Source organism: Myxocyprinus asiaticus, chromosome 11 (genome assembly GCF_019703515.2).
Source record: "Myxocyprinus asiaticus isolate MX2 ecotype Aquarium Trade chromosome 11, UBuf_Myxa_2, whole genome shotgun sequence".
Taxonomy (NCBI): Eukaryota; Metazoa; Chordata; class Actinopteri; order Cypriniformes; family Catostomidae; genus Myxocyprinus; species Myxocyprinus asiaticus.
In genome coordinates, this window is record NC_059354.1 from 49,093,891 (window position 1) to 49,109,511 (window position 15,621).

The 15,621-nt window shown below is 38.8% G+C and overlaps 1 protein-coding gene across 1 annotated transcript in view; it reads right to left on the reverse strand.

Moving 5' to 3' along the window:
* Positions 1–15,621, reverse strand: part of LOC127448217 (protein TANC1-like) — a 248,275-nt gene that overhangs the window by 170,514 nt on the left and 62,140 nt on the right. Inside the window, exon 3 of the mRNA XM_051710591.1 lies at positions 1,405–1,605. Within this exon, the coding sequence (XP_051566551.1) occupies positions 1,405–1,605 (201 nt within the window). The remainder of the gene's footprint in view (positions 1–1,404; positions 1,606–15,621) is intronic.

Below are 15,621 nucleotides of genomic sequence, written 5' to 3' on the forward strand. Positions count from 1 at the left end.
TCTTTGGTCGGGGGCAGCCCTACTAAATAAATGTATCTTGTTTTAAATATTTTTAGATATTTTTAAATGGAAAACAAGACAAAAACACTTGATAATAGGATTTTTTTTTGCAGTGAATTTTTTTTACTGAATTAAACTTAATAAAAACTTTTTTTTTTCTTCCTATAATTCAGTGACGGTCATTAAGATTTATCTTTAAAAGATGATTATGTCCTTTTTATTTTAAAATCAAGTCAATGTTGCTTGGAAACGTTAACAGTCTACAGTCAGGTTAATTAACTAATACATAACTACATTACTTTATAATTGATTTTTTAATGCAATCATTATTATTAATAAAAGCCATTATTCATAATAATACCCACCCATGGAAAATCAAGGTAATGTTTGCCGATATTAGACTTTACAGATTAAAAACTAACTTTTTTTACATAATAATTCATGTAATCACTTCAACAAAAATATGAACCTCACGTTTCTGCTTTTTAACCCAAAGGTACACTGTTTTTAAGCACAAAGAAACAGTGGATTTTTATTTATTATGTATTTATTTATATATTTATCTTTTTCTAATTCACAGCATGCCACAAATTATATTGATAAAACATTAGTTGTATTTAACCCAGAGAGTCCTTCAAATAATTTTGCAAAAGCATAATGGATATTAACTACAGAACAACAACAACAAAGTCGTCTGTGAAATGTCCAACAAAATGTTAAAATTTAAGTATCTGCTTGTCTGGCTGCAAACTGCATGCAACTGTCCCAGCATTCAACATATCTAAAATCTTTAAAAACAAAAGCTTGACCTTACAATGTTTCCAATGTTTATTACAAATTGCTTCTAAGAAACCTATAATCCTGGAGGAACTCATTTGGATGTTTCTGTTTTTAATTGTTTGACTAACGAAATGTGCAAAGGGCAAAATCGTTAGAGCATGTCGCTGGCTTCAAAAGCGAAATCCCTTTCAAAGAGAGCTGCTGATAAAACACACATGAAGGTCAGATGTGAGCGAGACGCCGAAGTGACCACTTAAAGGATTTCAATACTCTTTGCTAGGTCCTCAAAAAACAAAAACACTCACACTTAGTGCTTGCATTTACACACAGTAACAAAGATGACATGTAAATGACCACCAGATGTCTTCTTTTACCTTCTAACACAATACAAACACACAAGCACACACCAATTTAGACAAAAGAATAAACAATCCAAAATGCAGTAATGTATGCAGATTACGTATTCGTATCCAATGAAATCATTCCGGTTCAGAGTCTGATTCTGTTTTCTTAGTGTGTTTGTCCAATAAAATGTGTCTCTTTAACTACATGTTCATTCATTAAAAAAAGAATCGGCTCATAGGAGTAAGTAGTTTGTGAATCGGACTACAGGAGAAAACCCACCTGGAGATTTCTTGTAGGGATGAGCCGCCATCACGTACGTCTGTCGGGGCAGGAGAGGGGAGGAGGGGAGAGACATGGACACACCTTTAGACAGACTGAGTCTGAGGCCTTCCTCTGTCGGGGGGTACGGGAGGACACTGCTAGCATCTTGCACTCCATCACCAGGACACCTCCGCTGGGCACTGAGCAGGTACGGCTCCCCTGTTCAAAGAGGAACAACAAATATTAGTCATGCAACTAGACAAGACAGCGAGGAACATTAAAATAGGAGGAGAGCAGGGATAATTGTAACACTTTTTGGCTTTTGATTATTTATTGAGTAAATGCTTCTGAGTAAACTGCATTCTAGTGTGGAAGAGAGGTGTGAACTAGGCGATATACAAATTTCAGTATATGATACGATACGATGCAAAGCCTCACTATACGATACGATGCGGAAAAAAACATCCAAAAATGTTTCGCTCAAACTTATTCAAGGATTCAACATAAATGCCTTTTATATCATAAATTACACAACAGCATCTGACATTGGCAACAAAAATTAGAGCTCTATAATAAAGTAACTTAAACAACAGCACTGCATTTATTTTGATTGATTTTATATGAACTCACAATTTTCATGTTTTTCCTGAGAAAAATTAGTATAGCAAAATTAGTATTTGTATAGCACTTTTCACAATACACATCATTTCAGAATCAGAATGAGCTTTATTGCCAAGTATGCTTACACACACAAGGAATTTGTCTTGATGACAGGTGCTTCCAGTGTACAACCATACAAATACAGCAGCAAGACATAGATAATAATAAAAAATAAAAGATAGTTATACACATACGTACATACATACATACACACATACGTAGTGCAATCTAATACAAATCTGTTATCTGTGCAAATGCTTTTTGTTTTTTCCCAGAGGAATTAAATGGCAGAAGAGGTTGGATGTGTTGGATAAATATAAAAAAAAAACTAAACTGTGTATTGCACATAGTTATTGCTCAATGGGGCAATTTAACTGTTTATGAGATGGATAGCCTGAGGGAAGAAACTGTTCTTGTGCCTGACGGTTCTGGTGCTCAGTGCTCTGAAGCGTCGGCCAGAAGGCAACAGTTCGAAAAGGTAGTGGGCAGGGTAAGTGGGGTCCAGAGTGATTTTACCAGCCTTTTTCCTCACTCTGGAAGTGTATAGTTCTCGAAAGGGGGGCAGGGGGCAACCAATAATCCTCTTAGCAGTCTGAACTGTCCTTTGTAGTCTTCTGATGTCTGATTTTGAAGCTGAACCAAACCAGACAGTTACTGAAGTGCAGAGGACAGACTCAATGACTGCTGAGTAGAACTGTATCAGCAGCACCTGTGGCAGGTTGAACTTCCTCAGCTGGCGAAGGAAGTACAACCTCTGCTGGGCCTTTTTCACAATGGAGTCAATGTGGGTCTGCCACTTCAGGTCCTGTGAGATGGTAGTGCCCAGGAACCTAAATGACTCCACTGCTGCCACAGTGCTGTTTAGAATGGTGAGCGGGGTCAGTGTTGGGGTGTTCCTCCTAAAGTCCACAATCATCTCCACCGTTTTGAGCATGTTCAGCTCAAGGTTGTTTTTACAGCACCAGACAGCCAGCTGTTCAACCTCCCTTCTGTATGCAGACTCATCGTCATCTCGGATGAGGCCGATGACAGTGGTGTCATCTGCAAACATCAGGAGCTTGACAGAGGGGTCCTTGGCGATGCAGTCATTGGTGTAGAGGGAGAAGAGTAGTGGGGAGAGCACACATCCCTTGTGCTGATTGTCCAGGTGCTGGAAGTGAGTTTCCCCTGTCTCATAAGCTGCTGCCTGTCTGTCAGAAAGCTGGTAATCCACTGACAGATAGACATGGGAACAGAGAATTGGTGTAATTTATTCTGGAGTATAGCTGGGATGATGGTGTTGAAAGCTCGAACTGAAGTCCACAAAAAGGATCCTTGCATATGTCCCTGGTCTGTCCAGATGTTGCAGGATATGATGCAATCCCATGTTGACTGCATCATCCACAGACCTGTTTGCTCGATAAGCAAATTGAAGGGGATCTAGAAAGGGTCCAGTGATGTTCTTCAGGTGGGCCAACAACAACAAATGATTTCATGACCACAGACGTCAGGGCGACACGTCTGTAGTCATTAAGTCCTGTGATTTTTGGTTTCTTTGGGACAGGAATAATGATTGAGCGTTTGAAGCAGCATGGGACTTCACACTGCTCCAGTGATCTATTGAAGATCTGTGTGAAGATGGGGGCCAGCTGGTTAGCACACGATCGAAGACACGCTGGTGAGACGCCATCAGGGCCTGAAGCTTTCCTCATCTTTTTTTTCCAAACAAAAAAGAAGCTTTATAGAAAATCATGCCTTAATGTCTTAAAGCCCCCAGAGAGCATGTTAAAAAGCAAGGAAAAAACTTCTTTCAATGTTATTTAGTGGTGAAAACCTCGAGAGGAATCTGACCTCTCGCTTTACGATATATGTACATAATCCAATATCATTTAGCGGCTCGAGCAAATATCGATCGGCACACTTGATTTTCGTTGCATGTAAACTTTACTGATGTTATTAATGGCTTATAACATGTGTACAAGTGTTGTACTCATACCTGTTTACATTTCAATGTCAAAACCAGAGAATAATCAGTCGGGTTTCTTACGTTGTCAGATTTTTTGAATAAGCTTGTTTTTGTTACTTATGAGCGTCTTGCTCAGTGTCATGCTCCGTGTCATCTGGGAGAGGTGCAACTTTGCTGCTGCTGTGTTCGGTGATGTCGGCGTAAATAAAACAACATGTTTGATGTACAGTGGAGCCGGGACATGACACCATTGTTTGGCAAATATGACAAGCTGTAACGCTACAATCTACTTGCGGTTTGCCATCGATCTTCTTGCCTATGTACTGTAGATCTGTTGTTCTCTTGTCCTGTGAGAGCTCAGCAGTTTCGTAGCTCTCAATGTTCCATAGCTTGGTTTTAATTACAATATAATGTGTTTATGTATTATACAATACATCTAATAATGAATCGTGAGCGTTGCATCGTACGATACAATATTTTTTAACACCACTAGCGTGATCGTAGCAAAATAATTTTTTTCTCTTTTTCTCCCAATTTTTTGGAATGCCCAATTCCCAATGTGCTTTTAAGTCCTCGTGGTCACGTAGTGATTCACCTCAGTCCGGGTGGCAGAGGACGAATTCCAGTTGCCTCCGCGCCTGAGATAGTGGCTTGAGCGCGTTGCCACGGAGACATAGCGCGTTTCACGCCATCCACCGTGGCAACCACTCATCATGCGCCCCACCGAGAACGGAGCACATTATACCCCCATGTGACTATCCTCCCTAGCAACCAGGCCAATTTGGTTGCTTAGGAGACCTGGCTGGAGTCACTCAGCACGCCCTGGGATTCGAACTAGTGAACTAGCGAACTCCATGGGTGGTAGCCAGCGTCTTTACCACTGAGCTACCCAGGCCCCCAAAATCAATGCATTTTCAAACGAAAACGCATTAGTGTAGACATGGCCTAAAGCTTTGAAATTACGGTATATCTTGGGTGAAATTGCATTTATTAATCTTCATTAAACGTACTTGTCTAAGCAATGGCTTAAAATTGTGATTTTTCTTCAATCAACATTTCTGAGCGATTCGTGCAAATGAATCAGAATTTTGAATCATGTCTGAATTGATTCTTGAAAATGGACTGATCTAACTAATATCTGATGTCGTTTTGGCTACTGAAGTTTAAATTAGAGAAGATTTGAAAACATCTCCATCTTAACACTTTTATACAAGTCACGAAACAAGAAAATGTGAAACTAGTCTAATGACACAGACTTCAGAAAACTTTGGCCCAATAAGCAGGATGTTGCTTGATTTTATATTGAAATTTTGGTACATTTTATGTTTACATTAGTTGATCTACACTTTTCCAACAATGAACCCGATGGAGAGTGATAATTTACGGTAATCATAATCAAAACAAATAAAGCCGCTGAGATTCAGTTTAGATTAAAAATAAAATGAGTGGCAGAATCCATAAATGATTTTCAGTGTAAACTATCAAGAGAACAAAAACTGAGCAAAGCTAATTAGCAGAGCTCATTAAAGCTCAATAATAATGCCGAACAATGTTCATTACATGCAACTCCCAGCACAGATTAAAGACAGCAGCTTTTCTTTTTTTCTTCTTTATTCTCTATTTTCTTGTGCTGAGCATTTATAAATGTTTAAAAAAAAAAACAATACAAAACAGCTGCTTACCTGTTAACTCTAATGAGCTGTCATTGTTTTGTGCCGAATCAACTGGAGACTTTCAAAATTCAAAGAAAGCAATACGGATACATGTCGGATATGTTGGGAATGGAATGCTAGCTTACTACTTACTGAACACTGTGCAATTTACACTGTATACTGCATGCTATTTACATTAAAAAAACATTTTTTTTTTTTAAAGCATTGTATTGAAAAACATCTTAACCAGTAGCATGACAGTTTGCTGTCACATGATCTCATCAGGCTGTATGTTTCATTCAGCAAGTGTTGTATTGTTATCATCTGGTTCATTCAAAACACTGGAATTGGAAGATCATTGCATTGTGGATATACTGTAGTTTTCCATACAGTGTGCTCTGTGATCAGATACTACATATTTTGACCAATGCAGTAGGTCATGTAGGTATTCTATGCATACAGAAAATTTTATACATTTTGTACACACATGTATACATACTGAACAGGCTGCTGCAGAAATGGTATTCTTTTCCAAATAATGGTAATCTCTCTCTCTCTCTCTCTGTGTGTTCTCCCACTCACACTCTCTCACAATGATGACCAAAACAAAGACATCTAGTGTATAAAATACGATTAAACAATGAAGAATGCCAGACAACAGGAAGTCAGTGTGCCCCAGTGACACCTCCGTCCAGCCGCAGGCTCTCTTTAAACACCCACTGGGGTCACAAGTGTCTAGACAGAGTGAACTCTGACGAGGGTGATGACCTGTGACGCCAGAACTGATTTAAAATCATTATAGGAGGTCAGAACTACAAAATAACGCAAATGACATACATTCTTCTTGACTTGTAGATATCTACAGTAGTTTGCCTTTAAGTACCAGTTAAACTAATTATCTGTCAAAAATTAGATGCACTGACCAATTAAGTTTCCCAAACAAATTAAACCATACCACCAGAAGAGAAAACTTTTATTAGAAAGAGTGAAGTTATGATTGAGTTGATGTGACTGGCCCACCCCTGCTGTGCTATAAAGAACATTTACAACATCTTACCCAAACAGTTGTAAATCTTTCATGGAAGAAGGAATGGAACAGAGAAACTTGTGTCGCTAGTTCGCTAGTTCGAATCCCAGGGTGTGCTGAGTGACTCCAGCCAGGTCTCCTAAGGAACCAAATTGGCCCGGTTGCTAGGGAGGGTAGAGTCACATGGGATAACCTCCTCGTGGAGAGGGTAGAGTCACATGGAGTAACCTCCTCGTGGGGAGGGTAGAGTCACATGGGGTAACCTCCTCGTGGTCGCTATAATGTGGTTCGTTCTGGGTGGGGTGCGTGGTGAGTTGAGCGTGGATGCCGCGGTGGATGGCATGAAGCCTCCACACGTGCTATGTCTCGTTGGCAACTCACTAAACAAGCCACGTGATAAGATGTTCGGGTTGATGGTCTCAGACCTGGATGCAGCTGGGATTCGTCCTCCGCCACCTGGATTGAGGCGAATTACTACGCGACCACGAGGACTTAAAAGCGCATTGGGAATTGGGCATTCCAAATTGGGAAAAAAAATAAATAAAATAAAATACAATCATTAAAATCAGCATCAAGGACCAGACCTGTACTTGTTAAAATGAATGGTCCTGGAGGCACATTTCAAAGTGTTCAGATTAGAAACTGGTCCACTCAGCACTCAAAAATTCAAAGATTGATTCTGAAGCCTCTTTTTGTTCAGAGACAAAACAATACTGAAAGCAAGCTTGACATTTCAGGCTTGACATTTCAGCTCGAGTTCTTTTGTGAAAGCTGAGTCACTCTTTCTAGCAAAAGACCACAACACTGAAATGATCATTTACAGACAGAGGGACACACTCTTCAAGTCACATGCTAAACGGATAGCTGGACCGCTCTGTCATTAACAACAAACACAGAGAAAATAATGACGTCAAACTGAAACAAAGAGATCAAAAAATAGAAAAAGAGCGACCGTTTGAGTGAGACTAAAGCAAACTTACTAAGCCTACATCTGCTCTCTGGGCCCAAAGCAGACCACACATTAAAGACCTGCAATTTCAGCTGCGCTGCGCTGCGCTCCATGAAACCAAATCTAATTGTACTGGTGAATGTGCAACTGATTACAACGTATCTAGACTTTCCTAACCGACTCTGACTGAGGTTTTAATTGAGATTGATTTTGTTTTTAGAAAGACTCTGATTAGATCAAGGATTGCTTTTTAATGCATATAATCTCTAAGTGAGAGCTAAGTATTTTATTCATTTTAAAGCCACCAGCAAATTCCAGCTAATTAACTAATCCAAGCACTGATTAACAAATTAACAGGTTAGTGAACACATGGTAAATTACTGTCCCGCAGTGTTTATTTGGTGTTTGTTTTAGGGCAGCGTGTTATGTCGAGTATATTTTTACTATGCATTTACATCAGTTTTGTTGGAAATTTACACTTAAACAACACTGTGAAAAACACAGTGATTTTAATTTGCTTTTTATTTGACAGTTTATTGTGTCATTATACTAGTTTCGGAATAGTATTTTGTGTGTGTGTGTGTGTGTGTGTGTGTGTGTGTGTGTGTGTGTGTGTGTGTTCACAATTGTAATTGTATCAGCAACAAAAATTATGTTAAAGCTGATGCTTTTGATTGATTTATTTATTCAGCTCAGGATTTTTATTTGTATTAATTAATGATCACTGGCACAACTGAATGTGTACAGGATGTGTGTGTAAAAATTTGATGTGTAGGGTGCGTGTGTGTGTGTGTGTGTCATCAGCCAGATAATCTTGGAATAATTCATGCAGATTATCTTTGTTACATCTACAGAGTTGACTGACTGCAGCACACAGAGAGATTCAATGAGAGTGACTGAAACCTTCGAGAAGCAACAGAAGAGGATCTGAAGGCCAGAGATGGTGAGAGAAAATAGAAATAAGAGAAAGAGAAAGGAAGGTAGAGAATAAGGCAGAGAAAGAGAACAAACAATAAAGTTTAGGAGAATGCAAAGAGAACAACAGAAAAAACTAAAACAAAAACGAAAAAGAATGAGAATGAGAAAAAGAACAAGAATGAGAAAGAGAGAAAGAACGAGAAAGAAACAGAATGAAAGAATGAGCATGTGAACAAGAAAGAAAGAGAATGAGAAAAAATACGAAAACTTGAACCAGAAAGAAAGAGAACGGGAAATTACAAAAACAATAATGAGAAATCGAAACAAGAATGAATGAGAATGAAAAGAATAATAACAAACAACTAAAACGAGAAATGAGAACGCGAACGAGAGAATGAATGAGAACACAATGCAGAATGCACACAAAAGAAAACGCAAAGCATAAAAACACAAACAAGAAAGAATAAGAACAAATTAGAATAAGAAGAGTGAGAAAGCAAGCAAGAACGAAAATGAGAATGAGAACACGAACAAAAAAGAACGTAAATTAGTTCAAATGAGAATGCAAACAAGAAAACAAGAAAGAATGAGAATCCGAACAAGAAAGGGGAAAAAAGAGAAAGCGAAGGAGAAAAAAAGAACGAGAAGGTATGAGAACGTGAACAAGAAAAAAAGAGAAAGAAAAAGACTGAGAATGCAAACAAAAAAAATGAGAAATTTAAAATGCGAACAAGAAAGAATGAGAACAAGAACAAGAAAGTGAATGATAAAGAATGAGAACACAAATGAGTTACAATGAGAATGCAGAAAAAGAGAGCGATGAAGAATGAGAACGCAAACAAAATTAGAAAACGAACAGTAAAGAACGAGAAAGAACGAGAACGCAAACGTGAAAGAGATGCAAGCATGGGAATGTGAATGAGTTAAAATGACAACACGGAGGAGGAAAGAATGACAATGCAAAAGAGAACGAGAACGAAAACAAGAATGAGAATAAAAAGAATGAAAATGAAATATAACGAGGATGTGAACAAGACGGAGACAGATTGTGATGAATCGATGTGAGTGCAGCAAGTTCATGGTTGTGTGTATGGATTACACAGCATGTTATCAAACTCTTTCAACTTCCTCACAATAGAACCATATGGATCAGAATCATCACACACACACACACCCATGCATAAAAATTCCCTCTCATTCACACACACTCACAGCATTCTATAGCGATCATTCAGAGCCCCAGCTCTTAATGACCCACCACAGCATCCTATTCACAAACACACAGAGAGAGACTGAGTCCTCGGCTAGATGTGTCTTGGCTAAGAGTCTGTATAATGCGTTTCTCAGTTTCATGATAATTTTGAGTCACACCAACTTAGAAATAGACATCAAGGGTGTTCCCTTATGATATCGATTTATAACCAACATTTTTCTTTAAAATCTTGTCTATGTAGGCAGCTTACTATGTTTTGGAACAAGTTTTCTTGCTTTGTGTAAAGCCAGATTCACTCTGCAGAAAATATTTCAATTGTGCTTGAGACATTGCGGCCAAGAGCATGTCATTGAAATATCCTTTATGGGAACATATTAGGCAGTTAATATGATGGGATGCCACAAGCAGACAGACATCTAAAGTCAAACTCACAGCTAAGCCTGGCAGAACAGTCTGGAATTTCTTTCCCAGTGGCCCCAAGGGCAAAGTGATTCAGAGGGCATGACATTTTCCAGCTCTCTTCATAAACGCTCAATTTCAGCTGGTATGGGAAAAAAAATTCAGGCCAGAGTGATGCCCTACCCTCATGTTTATATGAGAAAGTACAGAGTGAGTAGAATCTGAGTGTACAGAAGGGAAGTTTGTGTTGAGCATAAAGTACAAAAGTGTACAGCCTCGGAGACATAGGCTCAAAAATGTATCCATTTTAATGTTAAGTTGTAACATAGCTAGCTAAAAATCTCCTCAGATGGCATGCGCAATAGGGCAGCAACTCACAATTATTTTGATAATCGACTAATCTAACGATTATTAGAACGATTATTCGACTATTCGGGCGATTATTGCAACGATTAATCATTAGCTCGAAACCGATTATTCAGCTTGTGCCCCGACTTAAAAGGTTGTATTAAACGTGCTTACTAACAATAGAGGACAAAATCATCTTTTAAAAATACCTCTAAATGACACTCAGTTTCACTAAATGACTTTCTAAATGTGCAGTTTCAATCTCTCCCCCTTAGATCGGGACACTTCACGCAACTCATAGAAGAGGCACTGACCGCACAGAGAAATGCCAGTTTCCTTATTATTTTAACTTTAAGCTATAATGCATTAAATAGAACGGCATTAAAGATATAACGCCGGGGTGTTTCCTTTAAAGACGCTCGACACGCAAGTTTTGCTTAAGCTGAGCGTCAGCTCCGGCTCTGCTTATTCCACAACAAGAGTGCTTCTGTATTTACTTATTTTGCATTTTTGCATTATAATTCCCTCATACTTTGCGATCTACATCACCTGAAGCTGTGAAAGTTTAGAGTGCATCTGGACTGTGAGATGTGTTTTCTTCCTCTCCTCAGTCAGGCGCGAGCTGCAGTGCTGCTCTTGTGTGCAATCATTAGAGTTTCATATGATCTTGTGTTACGTTAAGATCAAACGACTATTCGACAACGAAAATTTGTGTCGACAATTTTTTATTGTCAACGTTGTCGATAACGTCGGCTAATCGCTTCAGCCCTAATGCGCAATAGTAAATAAAGAACTTCACGTTCAAACCACACCCACAATTAGTTTTAAAAGCCTGATCATGAAAACGACCTGACTGTGGCAACATTTTTGCAAAATGACACATGGGTCCTTACACATATCGCGGTAGATCCAAGGTGAAATGTCCACTGTGTGGCGCTAAAAGAGAGTTAAATGTTCTCCCAAACAGTTGGGTTTTTTAAGATTTATTCTCTATCGAGTTTTAAATCAACCAAACCGACCTCCCTACCCTAAACCTTAAACCTAACCAATAGTGTTAGAAAAAGCAAATATGATTTTGTTGCTCACATGTGGACTTGCGTGCTCTTCAGGACTCGTACCCCGCTCCTTTACATCACAAGTGCAACGCGTATATCAGCTGAGCTACCGCGCAAACTGATTGCATTTGAACAAGCTTGTAAATGTAGTTGTTTAATAGTTGTAGTAATAGTGTTTAGATGTCATAAGATAGCACTGTGTGAGGAACAGGGTGAAAGGTATGAGTTTATGAACTGATAATCGCGCCTCTAGTGTTCATTTCACCAGAAGCTTGCCGCAATAAAATACTTTGCAAACATGTAGGTATAGTTACATGATTCTGTGAGGCCATGTTGAGATTTGTATCAATCATCAGCACCAGGGAGTCCGATCTATCAGTGACCAACATCAGTAGCAATAAAAGACCTGATCGGAGCATCCATAATCAAAGCTCTTCGACAAGCCGGGTTCTCGTAGATTAGAATTTCTGGGATGTGTGTGGACAGCAGAAATATCACCTGACGAACAACTTAGCTGAACAAAAACAGTGCATTCTTGCAACAGTGCAAGAAGGGCCTTAGTCAGGGAGGTGACCAAGAACCCGATGGTCACTCTGACAGAGCTCCAGCGTTTCTCTGTGGAGAGAGGAGAACCTTCCAGAAGAACAACCATCTCTGCAGCACTCCACCAATCAGGCCTGTATGGTAGAGTGGCCAGACGGAAGCCACTCCTCAGTAAAAGGCACATGACAGCCCACCTGGAGTTTGCCAAAAGGCACCTGAAGGACTCTCAGACCATGAGAAACAAAGATTGAACTCTTTGGCCTGAATGGCAAGCATCATGTCTGGAGGAAACCAGGCACCGCTCATCACCTGGCCAATACCATCCCTACAGTGAAGCATGGTGGTGGCAGCATCATGCTGTGGGGATGTTTTTCAGTGGCAGGAACTGGGAGACTAGTCAGGATCGAGGGAAAGATGAATGCAGCAATGTACAGAGACATCCTTGATGAAAACCTGCTCCAGATCGCTCTGGACCTCAGACTGGGGCGAAGGTTCATCTTCCAACAGGACAACGACCCTAAGCACACAGCCAAGATAACAAAGGAGTGGCTCCGGGACAACTCTGTGAATGTCCTTGAGTGGCCCAGCCAGAGCCCAGACTTGAACCCGATTGAACATCTCTGGAGAGATCTGAAAATGGCTGTGCACTGACGCTCCCCATCCAACCTGATGGAGCTTGAGAGGTCCTGCAAAGAAGAATGGGAGAAACTGCCCAAAAATAGGTGTGCCAAGCTTGTAGCATCATACTCAAAAAGACTTGAGGCTGTAATTGATGCCAAAGGTACTTCAACAAAGTACTGAGCAAAGGCTGTGAATACTTACGTACATGTGATTTTTTGTTTAGTTTTTTATTTTTAATAAATTTGCAAAGATTTCAAACAAACTTCTTTCACGTTGTCATTATGGGGTATTGTTTGTAGAATTGAGGAAAATAATGAATTTAATCCATTTTGGAATAAGGCTGTAACATAACAAAATGTGGAAAAACTGAAGTGCTGTGAATACTTTCCGGATGCACTGTACGATCCTCTTTCAGAAAAATAAAAATTCAAGTAAAAGTTTTTAGCTAATTCTTTTAGCAGCATCTACAAGGAAGTGTAAAGGAGTAACAGGTTTTAAGATGAAATGCTAGTGATTAGCCTTGGTTAATATCTTAAACCATGCTTTTAAGAACATTTCTAAAAGATTAACTTACCTCTTGTTTTAAGCCACTTTAGAGCTCAACAGATGTTATGGGTGTCTTTCATTTTCAAAAGAGTAACTAATTTTGCACAATAATATGCAAATTACATAATCGAGTCTCACAATCTTAAAAACTTGTAGTCAATGACTACAAGTCAATTAATTGATCAGGCCTATGCAATAATTCACAATGAGAAGTATAATTTAAGTACACAGTCTTTTCCAACATTTTTAAATGTTTTTGCTTCAAGTCAATTTGTTGAAATGTTTGATCTATATTAGAGTTGGTTGGTTTGGTCCAAGGCTTAAAAGTCTAAGTTTTTTTAATGCCTATGGAGAAAAATTTGAAAAATACTTATCTTTGGCACAATTTTAAGATGTTTGAAGCATTAAAAAGAAAGAGCAATAACCTAAATGTTTGTCAGACTAATAAATAAACTGTGATGGCTTTTGTAGCACAAACTTCAACCCCATGAGCTTCATGGTCATCAAAGACCTTATTCACAGCAGCGCCATCTTTGATTTTTGAAGGGAATAACAACGAGGCTGTGAGGGATGGACTTACAGTCTCTTCAGTGGGTTATACTGTAATTTAGTCTTTTTGGATCATTCCACTGACAAAACATTGAAAAAAAAATCTTCCCAAGAACATTCAGTAGACAAAAAAGATCCAGGCAACATGAGTTGTGGAAAATCAGATGGGATCTGGAGCTTTATATAGCTTTGTTTCATGTGTGCCATTTAAGAGATGGTAAGTCCCTCACAGCCTCATTTTCATTCCCCTCAAAAATCAAAGATGGCGCTACTGTGAATAACCACCTCCTGCTTCCTGTATGGAGCAACAGTTGGTTGACTGTTGCCGTGGTAATGCGTCAGGAGTGAGGCCCCCCAAGCGAGCATGGAACGATGAGGGATGGAAAGCAGATTTTGAGTGGCATTTACACAGATCATTAGGCAGAGCTCAGTGAGAGTCAGGAGAACAACAGCTCAACTGCATGACTGGACATCAGGGAGTCTCACATCAGCTGCTTTCAGTGGAGATCAGGGACTAAAAACTAAATATTTTTCATTTCGGCTCGTTCTGAGCAAAAACTGTATTTTTTCATTCCAGTTCAGAAGTTCCACAGCCTTCTTTCCAAATGGTTAGAACAAAATAAAAGAACGGTTAATAGCGCATAGAAATCATAACAAGCAGACAGTTAATTAACAGTGAAGTATAATTTTAATTACAGATCTGCTTCTCAGTCAGAACCCGGCAGCATCAAATCTGTATTAATGCATCATATCAAACAATAATTCAGTAACTGAGAAATATACTTTTACCTCTAATAATGTTTTCCTTTAATCTGGATTAGCTGTGCATGTACAGTATATAATTATACATAGCTGCTAAAAACGTCTTCATTTCACAGAATGCGACATCCACAAAGGGCAATTAAGAAATGTGTCTTACAGCAGTTTCCTTAAGGATCAAAGCACGTTACATTTTTTCAGGCAACATGAAGTGGTGTAGATGCAAAAATTTACTGTGATAAACCCTTTGGTTTCATGAAAAATATATTGGAACGAGCATTTAAAAATAACGTTTTTCTCTCCGAAACAACTGAAAATCACTTTGTTCCCATTTTCGGTCTTCGTTTTCGTTCCTTGAACTGTTTTTAGTCCCTGGTGGAGACAAAGTGCAGCAACCTCACAACATATAATCCCATTTGTAAACTGGAATTACTACCGACTCGTTTCAGGTGTTCAGAATCGGTTCTTTCATTGGGAGTCAATAACTCCATTTGTCGTGCACTTTGATTTTTTAAACTTTGCAAACTTTTTTTAATTCACAAACAGCTATATAACACACTACATGAAAGGTAATTTTTGAAAAACCATAATAGGTGCTCTTTAAAACATCTGTCTTAACACTCTCATACTCGTAAATTGCAAGACAAGAACTTTTCTAATGACACATTCTTTAGAAAATTTAATGGATAAAGAAAAAGTGCATCAAAGTCATGTTGATATTCACACCATTGCTTAAATTTATATTGTAAACAAATTCATTGTGTATATATGTTGTGAATATTTTATATAGCCCAGCTTTAGAAACAAAACATTGCTATATTAAGTTACACACATGTACTAGCAATATGTAAATTGCTTGAAAAGTTTTCTTGTGCATTTGTAAATTATCAGTGGCATAATTCTCGTATATAGACGCCAAATAATATTCTAACTCTTGACAGGGTTCTCTCGGTGTGAACCGTGAAAATGCCCCAGAAAGACACTAATGCAACATCTCCCGCCCTGACCCACAGAGCCGCCACATTTGGAGAAAAGTTTGCCGGTGAATCTG